The 17,421-nt window shown below is 36.6% G+C and overlaps 2 protein-coding genes across 3 annotated transcripts; both read right to left on the bottom strand.

Annotated features, from left to right (window-relative positions):
- Nucleotides 1-1,530: 1,530 nt before the first annotated feature.
- LOC113783751 (probable RNA-binding protein ARP1) lies at nt 1,531-4,000 on the bottom strand. Its single transcript, XM_027329966.1, has 6 exons — nt 3,743-4,000; nt 3,480-3,639; nt 3,205-3,361; nt 3,056-3,098; nt 2,431-2,659; nt 1,531-1,864 (listed from the first exon to the last, which is right to left on the bottom strand). Exons 1-6 carry the CDS (start codon nt 3,950-3,952, stop codon nt 1,845-1,847), a joined length of 819 nt encoding a protein of 272 aa, XP_027185767.1. The 5' UTR covers nt 3,953-4,000; the 3' UTR covers nt 1,531-1,844.
- Nucleotides 4,001-10,803: 6,803 nt separating this feature from the next.
- Nucleotides 10,804-14,804, bottom strand: LOC113781922 (nuclear transcription factor Y subunit B-1-like). Of its 2 annotated transcripts, none has more exons than XM_027327791.1 (7): nt 14,596-14,804; nt 14,141-14,386; nt 13,245-13,374; nt 12,928-12,933; nt 12,760-12,837; nt 12,601-12,649; nt 10,804-11,145 (listed from the first exon to the last, which is right to left on the bottom strand). In XM_027327791.1, the coding sequence occupies exons 2-6, from the start codon at nt 14,359-14,361 to the stop codon at nt 12,608-12,610; spliced, it is 477 nt and encodes a 158-aa protein (XP_027183592.1). In that variant the 5' UTR covers nt 14,362-14,386; nt 14,596-14,804; the 3' UTR covers nt 10,804-11,145; nt 12,601-12,607. The 2 variants fall into 2 exon arrangements, with proteins under 2 accessions (XP_027183592.1, XP_027183593.1); XM_027327792.1 differs by having other exon boundaries at nt 10,804-11,100.
- Between the last annotated feature and the right edge of the window lie 2,617 nt (nt 14,805-17,421).

The following is a 17,421-nucleotide window of genomic DNA, read 5'->3' as shown; positions in this document are numbered from 1 at the left end:
CCATGTAGGACTGGTCATCCTTTAATGCTTGGGACCAACATTTCCGGCGAAGCATAGCCCTTCAAACTATTGGCCCAATTCCATGGCCTAATCTTGACCACTCGACATTTCAGTCGGTGTAGTTCATCCTCATCCTGCTACTTATCTGGAAAGTGAAAGCCCATGGGTAAGGCCCTAGAAAGTCTTGGGCTAGACATGAATACTTTGGCTCTTTGAATGGCGGAACAATCAGAAGCCCTTCGGGGCCCTTCGGTCTCAAATGCACGAAGAAGTTTAGCTAGCAGAAGTTTCATACAAAATTCAGTATCTGGATCCTCATCCTAAATATTTCCGTTGAGTTTTGTCCTCTGAGAAGATTTGAATCATTCATTTGAGAGCCTATATAGGATGTGGTCTCCATTTTATCACCAGGGCTGAATTGCTATTTTCTGAAATTTTTGTAGAAAAATGTACCATAACAATTTTAATATATATGAGATAAAAAGGTAATTAGAAACCATGTTCACGAAAACTGTAATAATTTTTGAAAGAAAAATGGCAATCCAAACAATAGCCTCAGACAATAGAATATATGATGGCTGAGGAGGGTTCAGTCGCTTTGAGTGGTTGTAGATATCATCACATACATTAGAACATTTTTTTGGGCTACGGAATTATATTTGGACTAGACGTTAACTTGACAAAAATATTCAGTTTGGATGAAAAGAAACTGTGGAATGTGAACATTTTTAGAGGTAGTGAAGTATGGTCTTCTTACCCTGAAGAATCAAGAATTTTACCTCTTGGATTAGAATGAGCTGCTGCTATTTCCATTACTATTCATTCATCTTTTCTACAATTCAACTTTTAAAGCACTGATTCGGTAACATTTTCTACACAAAAACTCACTGTACTGCTTAATTAGCTCTGGCTTGTATAGTTGTCCTGATATTCTGATTTACAATAATACAGAGGAAATCAAAAAAAAATAAAAAAAAGGCCCATAGATTCAATTGTGTTAGGCACATGGTTTCTAGAGATCTTCAAGTTTTGAAGCCAGAGCAAGTGACTCTATTCTAGTACAAAAAATATATTCTTTGTAATGAGCTGTGCATGCTGGCACCTAAGTTTATGCTTTTTAAAGAATCTATGCAAAATCTATTTTAACCTTCTCAATACATTATTGTTTTCCCCTGAAATGTATGTTTGGGTGACAGGTAACTAGTGGACACTGATTAAGAATACTTATTTTCTAACACTTGTTAATATAGATTCTAGTGTTAATTTCTTGTTAATATAGATTCTAGTGTTAATTTTTCTACAAAAAATGAAACTAATTTAAGAAAGTATATTTTTTTTGCAGGTGCGAACTTAATTCGGAAAGTGTCTAAAGACATAGGTGGAATAAATATAACTATACGCATTTACATGATAAGTTAGATGTAAACTAGGTGTTCTCGTATATATTCAAATACCCAAAAAAAAAAAAAAAAGAGTAGGCATTTACTTAGTCAAGGTTTTGGTTGAGCAATGAAAGCATCTCATGAGATGTGAGAAATGGATAACCCTTGTTACAGTAATTAATGCTTGTTTTTTGCAGTTGCTTCCAGCTCAATTTGAGATACATCATGCTTGTTAGAGGAAGAGAGAATGAATGAATACAATTAGATGCCTAAGAATAATTTTTTTTTAAGATAGAAAAAAAAATAAATGAAATGGAAAAGAAGAGAGCCACTGCAGAGACTGCAAATAATGTTGTTCTGACCAGCAGCCACCACCTTCTCCTCCTCCTGTTATTTTCATCTCTAACTGCTCTTTATCCCCACTTTGTTTTAGAGCTCCAGTGCTTTTGCCAACTGTACCTATTATTCCACAGCCAAGCAAACTGCATCTCCATAATCAGCTTACAATTTTACTGCACATTTCACTGACATCTAAAAGAATAACACAGCTTGCAAAGTTGCAAGAGTTTTATTTTCTTATGGCAGATTACACTACTATTATAATTAGCATGTAAAGTTAAAAGTTTGATCAGATTCTGGTCTCACATTCAGATCCACATGCTCATGTTCAGGTCACAGCTACAAAACTACCATGCCATGTGGTGAAAGGTTTCTTTACTATCATCAGAATTATTGAACTAGGTTACATGATTCTTCTTTCCTTAATCATTTAGGACTCAAACAAAAGTTGGAACCATATATAACCCACACTAGCATTAGAAGATTAGACATCCATCTGATGTACTGACAGTTTATTATCATATGGACTCCAAATATATATGTTTTAGAAGGATGCAGACATCAAATATCTAAGGAATGGTCTAGACCAGAACATCCCAACTTGAACAGTACTGAATATAAAAAAACTTTTAATGCACAATTTTTGGCATGAAGATTTTCTTCTCTTGAAGAAAGTGCATGGAGAAACAAAAGCAAGCAAGCAGGGTACCTGTGCTGGGAGAAATGGATGTGGGCTTTGATGTCAAGGCCGGAGCAGAAGCCATTGGGGCAGGTGCGGTCGGAGAGTACATGTGAGCAGGAAGGCCCATTGTCTGGGTTTGATGGAAATGGTAGAGAGGGTACATGGGCATCAATGCATTTGCTCCCACCATTGGTTGACCAGGGTACACTTGTGAGAAATGCCCGTTCATGTAGGACCCCCCAGTGTAGCTTAGCTTCTGTTCATCATCGGGGACAGAAGAAACCAAATCAAACTCTTACACAATAATCCTCTCTTTTTTCCTCTTTTTCTTTCCAGGCAAGGTTTAGAGTTCCATTTCAACCAAAAAGTAAAGAAATCTGGTGCGTTTGCAAAATCATGCAATTTCCTCAAAAGTTTTTGGTTTGAAACGCGATCCAAAACTGGTAAATGTGTCCATGTGAATTAAAGCTTACTAATAATAACTAGGCAAATGTGGTCCAATTTTGTGCCTGCCTACTTTGGCCAATTGGATATCTGGAATAGCCTAGTTGAATGGCTCGACAGTTTTGCATCAAACCAATTAATTACACAGTTATGGGAGATAGAGATAGTGAGAGCAATAGTCATTGTTTTATGAGATTCGACTGCTTACATGGCTGTAACTCATGTCTGTGGCAATATAGGTCGGAGAGTACCTGAAATAAGTTATAAAAAAACAAAAATAAATTAGTAAACTAAGTGGGAAGTATGAAATGGACCACCAAATGAGGCAAGACATCTGATCTCATCTCATGGACATACCCATAGATTGGAACAGCTTGATGGTGATGATGAAATGGTGCTGCAGCAGGAGCACCTGGCGGTGGTGCTCCACCTGGATAATACCATGGCAAGTGATTTGCAGGTGCTGCAGCAGCTGTATTACCTCCTCTTGGTCCAACTCCAACAACATTGCCACCTTCATATTTTTCACTTTAGACAAAAATAAATAATCCTAGTAACATTATAAAAAAAAAAAAAAAGAAAACCCATGACCTAAAAAGACGGGAGAAGAATAGATGTAGCAGTAGTAGCACCTTGGAGTTGGGGAGGAGGAGGAGGAGGAGGCATATTAGAGGAAGGCCTTGGACGTCTTGCGCCGAGGGAAGCCAGATTACAATTGGCACGCCGGCCGTTGATGACTGGGGTGGCATCCTCACAAGCCTTCTTTGCCGCTTCTGCATCCTTAAACGTTACCTACAAACAATTTGTAGTATATTTGATAAAGCATCCGTGACCTGCCAATTGCAACTATCCTTACTACTGTTGCACATGATCAGAATTTAGTGCTAGTACTTACAAAGCCATAGCCCTTGGATCTGCCGGTGACTTTGTCAGAGATGATGACAGCCTCCAAGATCTCGCCGTATTTGTCAAAATGCTCCCTCATGGCTTCTTTCGGAGTCTCCCATGCTAACCCTCCCACGAACACTTTTGTCAACGTTGTGTCACCCAAGTTTTGCTGTCCATTACTACTTACATTGTTGTTGTTGTTCATCATCATCGTCATTGTTTCTTTTATTAATATCCAAAACAACCGAAGAATTGATCTCAATAACCAATATCTCCTAGTACAATCTATATATATATATATATATATATATGTATATGTATCTGTACCCTTAAGTTTCTTGACGTCTTGTTGCAGATGAAACGCTCTTCAAGACTGTGAAGTTGAAAGAGCTGTTAAGAGAAAGAAAAAAAAATGGTGGGAGAAGAGTGAAGAGGGGATTTGAGAGGGGAGAAGGGAAGAATATATAAAGAAGTTTAAAGGGCTTAAGGGTTGAGAATTGAGAGAGATTAAGGGATGAAGTGGGGTAGATGAATATACTACTGTTAGTGTTATATTATTGTAATGTTGGGATTGAGTGGTCATACACTCATAAATACATGTAGTAGTACATCGACATATACAACTATCAATGTGATGCGAGAATGTGTATATGAATGATATTGGAATATAGTAATGGAGGAAAGCAGAGGGACAGAAGGGCAGACAGATGGGTTTTGGGTTGAGGCCATCAGCAACTTGCCCTCCTTTTCATCTCCTTCCTAGCTTCCGCTACTATGTGTCTGCGTGTCTTTTTCTTTTTTTATATTTTCTTTCTTCTGTTTTCCATGTATAAATTGTACCATGTTGCACTCATTGATTGGTTTAGTTGTTTTTCACATAAGATGGATGGATGGTTTTTTTTTTTTTGTCCAAAAAATGTATGGATGGATGGATGGTTAATAGTTCCTGTTTTTGGTGATCAAAAGACCGGAAACAGAAAAAAATGTACAACCTTTGTCTCGTATATTTAGTCATGTTTGAGAATACGTGCTTTTTATACACAGTACACTCCATCAAAAAGTTTTTTCTTTTGTTTCTTTTTTGTCCTTAATCATGTGTCGGTCAAAGTAAAGAATAAAAAGCAATTTCATCACATTTGTCTTTATGCATTATTAATGAAGGGTAAAAGGGAAATTTTAGAGTATAAAATAGTTAAAAATATCAAACATGATAAATATCTTGGAATAATAAAAAAAAGGTATAATACTTTCGATGAGACGGAAAAGTACTATTGTATTACAATTATACCAACTATTCGGTTTGCATTGTAATTTTGCCAAGTGTAGGAAATATAAATATGGCTATTTCACCACAGTTAAATAAAAGTGCAATTATAGTATTTGCATATTTTTCGCCCAACTACTTATCTTGTTCAGAAACGAGACTGCGAAACAGCAGAAGTATCAATTATATCCTTCCTCGAGTTGCTGCGTGCGGTCGCTGGTGGAAGAGGGGCCACCATTTACCCATTAATACGCCTGCCGGCCCCCTTCTTCTGCAACCAAATTCACTCGCCAGTCAAAGTCAAGTTACCCAAACGCATAGGAAAGTAACCCACATGGCTTGTGGAAACTAATTACTACTTTTTTCCACCTTCTCTTGGGAGAAAGAAAAAGCTTAATACTTGACCCTGTTACGATGATAAGAGCTCCTTACTTTTCAAAACTAGAAACGTATTCTTTTCAGATCCAAAGGCCCGTCTTGAACGTCACTTGTTTTAGACTTCTAGCAAATGAGTTAATTGTTCAACCAGTTGGTGGCCACCACCGAGCTTTTAAGGCTTGGTGGGGCTTGCTTCCCACCAGTTTTCATGTTATGTGGCTCTCTAAAAAATTTCAGATGAACGTATGGTGCATCTGTTTGGTTCGATAGTGGTTCAGTTCTCGTCGATCTTCCATTGATCCAGTTGAGCCCTCTTAGAATAGGTTAGAGTAGGAATAGAAATAGATGTAGAGTAGACTATTATCGACTGTCGAAAAAAAAAGTTAATTATTCGTCTCAGAATACTGTGCTGTCACATGCTTCACCAAAAGAAAAGAACAGAAAGAGAAAGAATTTTAGCACAATTTGTTAAAGTAAAGAAGAAACCTTCTGCTCATATTAAGAAATATTGTGCAAGCAAAGATGAGTAGTTAATTGTTGTGTAGATAGTATTGCCCTATATCTCTGTGTGGATCCTGATGGGGGAATGAGTAATGAGTTTAAACATGGTAGACATGCAGTGACACAACAGGCTTCGATACAAAGAAAGGAGAGGGAAAGATAAACGGCAAGAAGAACCTTTTTGCACCATGATCAAAGGGTCCTATCCGAAATTTATCAGAGGCCTCTTCTGCTTTGCTAGTAGTGGGCTATAAAATTATGCCACAAGCAAATCAATTCCATTTTCAAAGAAGAAAAATTGAGTCAGAAGGAAATTCTAACCAAATATGAAATTCTTAAGTAAATTAATTCCCTACAGTCGTCCCTCTCTTGAAGAAAAGAAATATTCGAGTAGGACAGACGAGAAACACTTTAACAATTTCAGACGTGACATTATGTATTTGCTGGCCAGGTTTTGCGAGCACATCATTGATCCGGCACTTCTAAAACAGTTGAATATTTCGTTACTAGCTTGTTCTAGCAAATTTATTTTTTTCAAATGGCTCAAAATATCAAATTTAGTTAACAATTATGGGTCGAGTTTGATCAAATTTTGACCAGTTATGTTGTTGAGAGTACAACTTCAAAACAAAATCTGATGCATTGCCGTCCTGGCCGAGCCCTCTAAAGGACTCCCGGAAATTCCAAAGTTGGAAGAACAAAGACAGCAAATTCCAACAAAGAAGATGCACCCAAAAGAAGAAACAAAATGATAAAGATAAAGGGTATAGGAATTCTTGGTTCGGGGAGTATATTATGCAAGCCCACAAGACGTACGTAAGTATTATTATTGTACAAAGTAGATGGGAATAATATTAGAAACCTCCTTTCTCATAATAATACTCAATTTTCCTGAAAATTTTAAAATCTCACTTATCTCTCCCATCAGCTTGAAAAGACTAAATATTCCTATCAAAGATAACAAATTGATAACATTATCTTTACTCTTAGTAACTATTTAACCAAAAGACTAGAACAAAATAAAAATTTTAAATTAAAAATATAGATTAAAAAATCTACTAATAGTTCATCTTTCTCTAATCAAATTTGTGGTGGGACAGTAAAGGATGTGGGTAAATTAAATTTAGTCAAAATCGACCATTTAGGAGGATTTTGATGAGCCATTAACACCTTAAAATTTTTCAAGGACAGTTATAAGGAAGTCAAGAAATTTTTTAAGGAAATATGTTTTAACACATGATGTAGTTTAAATTGTACTGAAAACTAAAATAATCTCTTCATATGTGTGGTTTGTAATATAAATCCTACTTAGAGAAAAAAATAACTTTATAAATAAGTTAGAATTAAAAAATAATCAAAAAATAATCTGATGACCAAATATATATCTAAGATATCCCTTTTTTCTTTTTATTAAACATTATGTGTTATATTAGGTAATAGTTATTGTGCATCTATAAAATTACTTATTATTGCATTTATAATTGCTCATATTTTCATATTTTTACTTTTTAACATTATTTTATTTTTTATTGTCATTGTAAACTTCATGAGTAATATAGCGTAAGGGTAGTATATATTAGAACAAAAGTTTTATCTTTTTTGCATTTCCTCTAAAGGAATTAAAATGTTATAAGAAATGATAATCCAAGGGAGGTAGGTGAGATTTTAAAAAAAAATCTAAAAGATGCTAAGTGATATAATGAGAAACATTAGAGGAAGTTTCTGAAATTAGATGACTACAACACACGTTATACGTATTAGGTTGCTGGCGGAGTCAAGAAGACAGCTAAACGCCGTACCAAGAAAAAATTAGTACTATTAACCTGCGGTAACGGATTTAACGTACACCTTGACTACGACGCGTTGTCTGGCCTTCAGTCCTGCGATTCGCAACAGTTGTGATTGGCGTCAGGAGATATGATGGACTCTTTATGCTTTAGCTAGCTAGCCCAGCCATGGTCAAAGACTCAAAGCTAAGCATATTTTTCCCTACGAATATGTTCTGATTTCCCAGCCAGATTTAGGCTGCATCCTGCATCTGCATGGATGTACTTTAGACAGGTCCGAATATCACACGGACATTTTTTTTCTATGTTCTTTTGGGGTCAACTCGAAGCAAGAATAGAAATGGAAAAAGCTTTTAATTCTTCTTTGCCTGTTTTCTGGTAAGAAAACTTCAAGGCCTAAATTGGGAGTTTAGAACAGGAGGGAAAAGAAAGGAATGATAAAGTTGTGGCCGTTGTAGTCTAGAAGCATGTGGGATAGTCTTCACAAGGTTTGATGAAGTTTCAATGACAATAGAATAGTGTGTAGTAGCACTTTTTTTGTAGGTGAATTTTACATGAAGGAGTTTAAGTGAACGTACAAGATAAAGAGGTTCTTTTAATCTTTCTTTATTCTTCCTTAATATTTGATGAGTTCTGAACTATATAGTACACTAGCACTGCGGAGTAGTTTCCCCTTTTTTTTCCCCTTCTTCTTACCTTCTGAAGTTGTATACCATGGAGTAGTTTTGATGAATTTGAAGGAATATAAGGGTACGTAAGGACAGTCCGGCTTCAGTATCCCCAAAAACTATAGGCTGAAAAAGGCCAAACAAAAAAAATCACTCAAAGAAATCGCTCTGGATCCCACTCTTCACTCCCCACTGCTTTTTTTTTTTAATCATCATTTGTCTGCCCTAAATCTATTTTAAGGAGAAGGGTCCAATTGAACCTATGAGATAATCGACGGGGACTGAATCAATATCGGATCAAACAGATGCACTACGCATCCATATAAATTTAAATCACCCAAATGATAAGTCATATATTATGTTTGAACTCTCGATCTCCCATCCCATCAAGCGTGTACTCTCCACTGCTTGACTGTTCTTATCTCTTACCACTCTAAAACCAACGTGGCCAGCTGTATACCAAAATGGGTTGGCTAATTTGGTAAAATCAGTTAGTCGCAACTGACCATCATCATAACGAAGGAACAATTTGACCCTTTCTTTAAGCAGGAGGGATGTGTGTGTGCCACAGTGTTTTGTGTAGAGTAGACTTGATAAATCATTATTATTAGAGGTTTGTAAGACAGTAAAGACTAAAGAGTATGGATGACCATGAGGAGTACTGAGGACAGTGAAAGGGGTGCAAAGTTGGAATCCCTCATGGGTCTGAGTTGGCCATCCAAAAGGTCATCCCATTGTGCCCAAAACAACATAAAGAAATTAGATACTACTACAAATTAAGGCAACAATCAAGGCAAAACAGAAGGGGACATATCATACAAATTGAGTTGCGAATTGGGTAGGGATGCCGAGGGGTGTGCGTGTGGGATTGACAAATTGAGCTTGCAAGCTCATATGCAGGCAAGAAATGACGGTGAGGACGTGGGCTTTGTGTGGTGGTCTTGTGGGCGCTGCTGGCTGGCTGGCTGGCTCTGGAATGTGAAGGGAATAATACACAGGAGGGAGAGACACCTGTATAACATTCTCCATGCGATGCTGTAATTTTTTTTTTTTTTCGACGAAGTGGGTGTCCGGGTCAATTCCGTAAAGGCGGCCCGACTAATCCCACTCCGGCCCGGCCCGACGCCCCAATCAGACCTAGCACGTTAAATGCACGGCGAAACTGATGTTGCTGCGGAGGTTCGACCCCAGGACCTGACGGTCCCGAGGAGGAGGCGCCAACCACCAGCCCATTCACGTGGGGGCACGTGATGCTATGCGATGCTGTAATTGCCACCACCTTTTCTCGATAATTGATTGACATCTTCACTTCTCACGTGCATTCGTACCAAAACAAGAAGTGTCCTTCCAGTGAATAAGACCACAGTGCATCGGATACAATTGCTTTTCCTGTTAATTGGTTGCCTAGCCCGTCGATCTCAGATGGGATATAATAATATCTTTGCTTATTTGGTTGATTTGTTGCCTTAGAGACTTTTACTAGGATAAATTAGTAAACTACCGCTAACAGCATCATGGCAGCACAGCTTTCTTGAAAGGGTTCAGTCAGAAGAATTAAAAACTGGAAATTCGATGTGTTCACTGCAACTAAAATTCAGCCCAGCCCTGCCTGCAGCACAATTTGCCTTCGGATACTCTCACTTCTGGATTTGGTGCGAAGTGAGAAATGCCATTCGAGGATCAATTTATGGTCTTGATTGCTCCAGCCTTTTTAAGTTTTGTCCGAACAAAACTGGCAAATCATGTAATGTAGGGATCATGACACAGATTTTTTGGACTCTGATATTAGCAACCTCATTCTAATTGTATTCAACGGCAGTGTTTGCGCAGTTGACTAATGAACTTTACTAGGTTTCAACGGTCCCAAAATTTTTTAGTGGTAGCATATCAAAATCAAATGCTTCCCCCCCTTTTTTTTTTTTTTCAAATTGCAACCCAGCTATTGCTTCCTGTGCCACGACTAATAACTAAGGACAAATCTTAGTGCCACAACACACACACTTAATTAACACCATCAATCATGGCCGAACCAGCAAATATTGGATGGAGAAAGTCACCCACAAGGAGAATGACTCTTTCCAATTCACACGGAAACATTGGTTTTCATGACCTCCAAATTTTCAAAATCATAAATCGGAACCTAGATTGCAGAAAAAGAAAGAGAGGGTTGAAGAAATATGTCCACAATTTTACTTCTACAATAAAAAAAAATTAGAAACAAATACTCACCAAATCAATCAATTATATGCAGGTTGTTACCTCACGCAAGGATTCCAAACAGTCCTATAGGTAAAACGTAGAAATGCATTTTTTTTTTTGGGGAAGAATTTTCAGAAAAAGCTTGGACTAGTAACAGATAACTGACGATGAGAAGGCCGTACCTCAGGAGGCTACAATAAGATTTTCAATCGGTTACTAAAACGCATTCCGAGCAAACAGAAGACAGCAAGCAATTGACAAGAATTTATAGTTGCCATGAAAATTACCAAAATACCACAAACCTTCTATTAACTTCACTATAATAAAATGTCCAAAGGCAAACTAGAACCTATTCAGATATTGTCCAAAGCCATTTTTTTTTGTAAGATATTCCACATATCTCCCTTTAGGATTACACAGGTAAACTAAATATAGCAGGGAAAAAAAAAATCAAAATACTCCTCTGAGAGCAGATGCCACGTAAGGTGCCAAGTAGACAGTCAGTTTCCACGAGGTGCCATCCCATTGTGCAGTGACTGGCATCAATGAAGGAGGAGTACGACTCTTGCTACAGGTATATCATCCATAAGACATTTACAAGATGGTCTGATGACTACAAAATTCCAGAAGTAGGGGAAAAAAATTAACAACTCCACAGGCTAATCAACAGCATATACATCTTTATTTTCTATTCTTTCAAATCTGGAGCAAATATATAACTAAAAGAAAGAAAAATTTGTTTCCCCTTTAAAGAGCAATTTGACAATACATTGGATGGGGAAGTAATTTGTTAACCTGTAGAGTGTTGTTATACCCCATAAAATGGGAAAGAACAGATAATAGATTTGTTAACCTGTAGAGTGTTGTTATACCCCATAAAATGGGAAAGAACAGATAATAGATTTGTTAACCCGTAGAGTGTTGTTATTCCCGTTGCTTGGGAGTCTGAGTGTTTAGGGCATGGAAGTCTATGACACTCATGGAGCATTGCATCACAGGGATTCCTAAGTTCTTCAACCACAGTTAAGTATGTCAAGCATTATGACAGCTGGTATATCCAACACCTTTTCTTCCTTATTGGACTTGGTAACAACCATCTCCAAGAAACCAAAAACTGCACACACTCATTGCCAACTGAAGGGACAACCAACATTGGACTGGTTAATTGGATTCAAACCATTTCTTGAGGTGGGTTAGAAAGGAACAACAACATTGGAAGCGATGAAAGATTATAGGATAGAAAAGTAGGGCATTGTGGTTACAATGCACTAAACGTTGAGATTTTGCTAGTTACATGTTTGATATTGCTGAATAGAATCTATATATCTCATACAGAATGGGACCATCAGACTGTGGGCACATCAAATGAAGCCATAAAGCACAACTAGAAAATACCACAAGTACATAGCAAGCAGCCAGGGCATGTGGGATGTAGATGGTTTTCTAAAGAGCATCAAATGCTGCTTGGAGAAGCCTAGTCAGTGAAATGAAAAATGCAGAAATACTAGGATAGAGAAACTTTCAAGAAGTGACTAGCAAAATAGAGAAACTAAATACTTTTTTGAATCAAGAAGCCACCTAAAAAGCATAAACAATTACTCTTTGTTTCAACACTGACCTTATCTGAGACGAAAAACCACGGAAGCTAATTAATTTGTCCACTCGTTCAAGATAAACATTTACACTTTTCCTCGGTAATCCACTATTGCTAAATAAGAAGGTGAATCTAACTTGTCTCAACCAAATTAGCTATACCTTCCAAATGCACGCCTTTACATCTAATTAAATCTTGCATTAAAGATGTAACAACACAAGCTGAATAGACTGAAGACAGAATCCATGGAAAAAAAAAACTTTGGATTTGAACACATAATAGTTGATCCACAAGGGCAAAGGTCCAAACTGACACTGGTAAAAGAAACAAGGCGGAATGAAACCAAACAGCATACAATTTAAACCTTCAGACTTCAAAAGAAGGCAGATCCTATTTTCAGTCATCTGTAGCTTTGTAAAAGATATAGAAATGTAATACACGAAAAACAACCACTTCGCAAAAGAGAAAACTCACCAACATCTTAAACTTGAGAATTTGCATAACCCACATGTGTGTAAGAGAGCTGCATGATGAGCCCAGATAGGCCAAAATCAACAACAATGAAAATAATAATAAAATTGCTCGACCTATTGAAAGTACTACAGTAGAAAATAATCCACGCATATCGCTCACCTCGGCATTAGAGCCCATCTGAGTTCCAACTGTATTAGAAACTCCATCTCCACCCCTAGCAGGTACCCTGGTGTCACCCTAGCAATAGGTATTTTATCATCATTAACTGTTGAATAAAAGGGAAATAAGAAAAACAATTAATGAAAAAGCTATCAGCTAGTTAAGTACCTCTAACTGTAGCACCATGGTTGTACATGTATCAGCCAAGCCCAAAACAACCAGTCATTGAATTAAACAAAGTCAGTTGCTCATCAGTGACAAACAAAATACACCAAATTCTAAGACCAAAAGAAAGTAAATCCTGCAAAAGTACATTAAACAAGATATATAAAGTGAAATATTCGCCATTTATTTTCATTTATACAGCTAATGACACCATAGACAAGTCAAGAGCCATAAGTCTTTCGTTGCTCCAAAAACTTAAAGAGATAAACAAGAAACCAGACAAAGCAATCACAACTAGAAAAATAAAAGGAATTGCATACCTCCCTGTATCGAGCCAGATATGCTTTCAGTGGTTCTATGTAATCCTCAAACCCTAAAGTTGCCATTGCCCAAAGCAGATCATCACCATTTATGGTTTTCCTTTTCTCTTTCTGACACTTGTCACTTGCTCTGCGCAACAGAAGGTATGAGAAAGAAACAAAACAAGCAAACCAAACCTATATCAAAATGACTTTTCAGACACCACCAAAGCATTTTTTATTGTTCATTAAAAAGAAGCAATAGCATGCCAAAGTGAAGCTCATAAAATTACATCAATAGCAAACTGTGAGATCTAATTCTAACAGGTATATAATTTCAAGTAGTTACTGCATCAGTATACAAACACATTTGTTCATTCAGGTGAACTTGGGTTGTCAAATTTCTACATCTTCAGAAAGAAATGTAATCAGGACCCTGTTATACTACATGTTTCTACCTAAAATCTAAAAACAACAAACAAACGTCAAACCCTCACAAACTTCAGTGGCTCAAGTTAAATTTGCAGAACAAAATATTACAACTTTGTGCATGAAAAGGTTTTCCTACAAAAGTAACTGAGTTCAAAGGGGAAATCTTATATGCGTATGCAGTCTTAATTAATCACACACCATATCTTGATTCTTGAGTTCTTTTGAATTGTTTCCGCTCAGCCAAAATTAGATTCCATAAGCCAAAAACCAGTAACAGACAACAAAAATGGCAAAGATTCAAAATTTTCTAGTTTCTGAATTAACATCCTAAAAAATTTCTCAAATTAGAGAAGTTCTACAATACTACTGTAATAAACATTCTTCATTAATCAACTTAATAATCACAATCATGCAGACATAGTGATAACAGCAGTAAATGTCACATATCTACTACAAATTTTAACAAACAAAATGAAAAATCATACTCGCTTGTGATGAAGCTGATGAATTCGGACACGCATTCCTGAACAGTATCCTTAGCATCCTTTGCAATCTTGCCGTTAGCAGGCAAGGCCTTCTTCATTATGCGTCCAATGTTGGCAATCGGGAGAAAACGGTCCTGCTCCCGAACGTTCGACTGAGGGCTCTGCTCGCCCCCGCTCTCAACGCCGCCACCACCAGGACTCACAGGAGGAGCTTCAGCCATCTCCACTAAAACCCTAGCCCTTGCCCTAAAACCAAAAAAAAATTCACCCCAAAAATTTCACACATTCACACAAAACGACAAAATGCCAGATCATTCAAGTCTTCGCCTTATTCATCATACATCAAAATGAACAGGAAAAAGATAAAGAACCTAATCCCTTTGATGATCGTCCACGTTGACTGTGTGTATTGTGTGTGAAGATTGAGAACGGCGACTGTGTGAAGAATCACTTACCAGGGGGTTGAAAGAGAGGTCGATGGGGTGGCGGGGGTTTGGGAGAAGTTCGTATTTGGCGCGAGAGATGGGGATTGGTTGATGGAGATGATGGTTTAGAGTTGATTTTGGTGAGAGGAAGGGAAGGGGTAATCGGACGATGGAGAAGAGGGGAGAGCTGAAACAGGAGCCTGCCTAAGCTGCTTCTGATTTCGAGATGGTGTGTTAAAAAAAAAAAAAAAAGAAATGTACTACAAATGGGGGTCGTATTTATAGTAGTAGTAAAATGCAAGTAGGGAATTTATTCCTCTTTGTGCCTTTTTTTCTGATCATGGATGGAAAAAATTAAATTGGGGAAAACAAGCTTTGACCTGAATTTATTAGGCGGATAAGGATGTTAGAAGTTAATTTTGCTTTGAAATATTTCACTTTGAAGTGGGATATACATTATTGTTCTTCATCACCCTTAAAAAGAAAAAGGAAATGAAGTAATATATATTCGTGGAAGTAAATTAATGTTGGACATAAATATATTCATGGATGGAAATGAAGTAGTATCGAATTTGGATGAATTTCTTGCATTATATTTTTGTTACTTGGTAAATAGTAATGATATTTGAACTTAATTAAGCAGGAATCATGAAAAAAAAAAGACGATTATAATTGTTGTTTGAATTGACTCTCTAGCTCATACACAATTGAAAAGATACATTCATACTATCTGATACAACAATAACTCTATACACATTCACTCACAAAAAAAAAAAAAAAAAACTATTTATGGTATCTATTATATGTGGGTTTTACCACTTCAATTGGAAAACATAAAAAGCAGTTTGTGTAGAAAAGGAGCTATTTACCTCTCAATCTTTTAATAGAATCTTGATAGCAAGTAGATCTTTTAATGGAAATTATTTAACCAAAAGATTTAAGTGGTTCACAGCACATTCACTACTAGATAATGAAAAATGATGCCTTGCCTAAATTGGGGATAGTTGGTAATGATGATGGTGATATGGCCAGTTTCACCAGCATTAGCCCTGTAGCAGAAAGTAGAAACTATAAAGAAACTGCGATGTAGAAAAGCCAGTTTTAGTGGCCTCAAGTATGAAGAAATCAGTTTCAGTAATGGTTTCCACAAGAAAATATGCAAAAGGAACAATACAGAAATGCTAAAATGTTTTAGAAACAACTCCAGATTAACCAATGAAAAATTGCACTAAAAGTAAAACTGGTACGAGTAGTATATTGACATTAACTGCATGTTTTTCAGTACGGTGGTGACCATAAATTTGTGTGATCGATCAACATTGTATATGCATGGATCTTTTGGACGTAGGGCAGCGGTGGTTGTATATGCATGTTTTCTGGACGTAGGGCAGATCAACTGTCCCTGAACAGTGTAATATTTTTTGAATGTTTTGTAATTTTATGTTAATTTCGTGTACATCCTTACAACAGAGGTGTGATATTTTGTTACTGTTCATGTGGATCTCATATGTAATAGTTGCGTTTCTGTTGTTAACTTTTACAAGTAATTCACTTACATCTTGTTCAAAAAATGTTACATTGTTCTGAATAGTTATTACTGACAACTGTCTAGGCCCGTATTCGGATATATTTGCCTTTTTTAATATTTTGTTTCATATAACAATCTTCGCGGGCCTTTAAATTTGATGTATAAACTTGTATCAAACTGGTTTATTACCACATTCTTCGAATTTGGAACAATCCATGTAAACGTGACACTTAAATTGAGTACTAGGGTCTTTAGGGTTTTGCAGTTCTCTTGATAAGATAATTGTATAGCAATTACATGCTAGAAGTACAATGGTGATTTTTGGTTACGACTCCTTTACAAAATTAGAAGTAGAGCGGCAGTGGACTGGTGATGGATGTCATTAAAAGTGCCGATCCCATTAACGTATTGCCAACACCTCACACTTAGACTCCATAGTTTTACCACCCAAGAAGAGTTCGTGACATCCTAAACTTCTAAATATACTATTAGCAAATTATGATTATCTGAAAAGTAAATTTGATGTCAGACCAACGATTGGATCATAAAAGAAGATTTCTTGACATAACAAATCACTTAATAAATGGAATTCGTATCACTAGAATAACTATAGTTACACAATAGGGTTTAGGTTCATGCGCGCCCACATTTGACCAATTTGTAGTGACTGCATATCATCAAAAGTTAGGTGTTTAAAATACTTAGAAAATTATAATAAAAAACTACTAATTATTTCCTGTGATTAAATTAGGCTAACCGCCTATTTTTCTAAAATAACTAAGACTCCTAAAATTAAATCCCGAGATGAAAACTCAAAATTTGTTTTTTTGGAGGGAAAGTTGATATTTTATTCATTAAAAATTTGGTCTTGAAACTATTTTTATTGAATCCAAATGGCGGTACTTCCTTATTTACATGTAATATCTTAAATATTACATGTAAATAAGTCCTGAATGCTAGTAATTTGAATTACCTATGGCTTGAACACAATTTATTCAAGCATAAAGGACCAATGTACAAATAACAAATAATTTCGCCACCTCCCTTCTAGTAGCGACACGTGTCAGACGCATGTTGCATAACTTGATACATTCATGTAGCAACACTTGACATATGTCATGTAAACTGATACGTGTCATGATCCTATGATAACACATGTCATTCAAGTCGACATGTGTCATGACCTTATAATATGTGTCGCAATTTCATCTCCTCTTAAGACGCTAGTTGGAGCATATATCAGGCCAAATATATCAGCAGTATACCTGGTTACTATACTGATATCCTATATTATAAAGGAATGTATTTGGTTTGATTTGTAGGGGACA

The sequence above is a fragment of the Coffea eugenioides genome, chromosome 9 (assembly GCF_003713205.1).
Source record: "Coffea eugenioides isolate CCC68of chromosome 9, Ceug_1.0, whole genome shotgun sequence".
Taxonomy (NCBI): domain Eukaryota; kingdom Viridiplantae; phylum Streptophyta; class Magnoliopsida; order Gentianales; family Rubiaceae; genus Coffea; species Coffea eugenioides.
The sequence above is the reverse complement of the archived record's forward strand: the minus strand, read 5'-3'. Positions and strand labels throughout refer to the sequence as shown.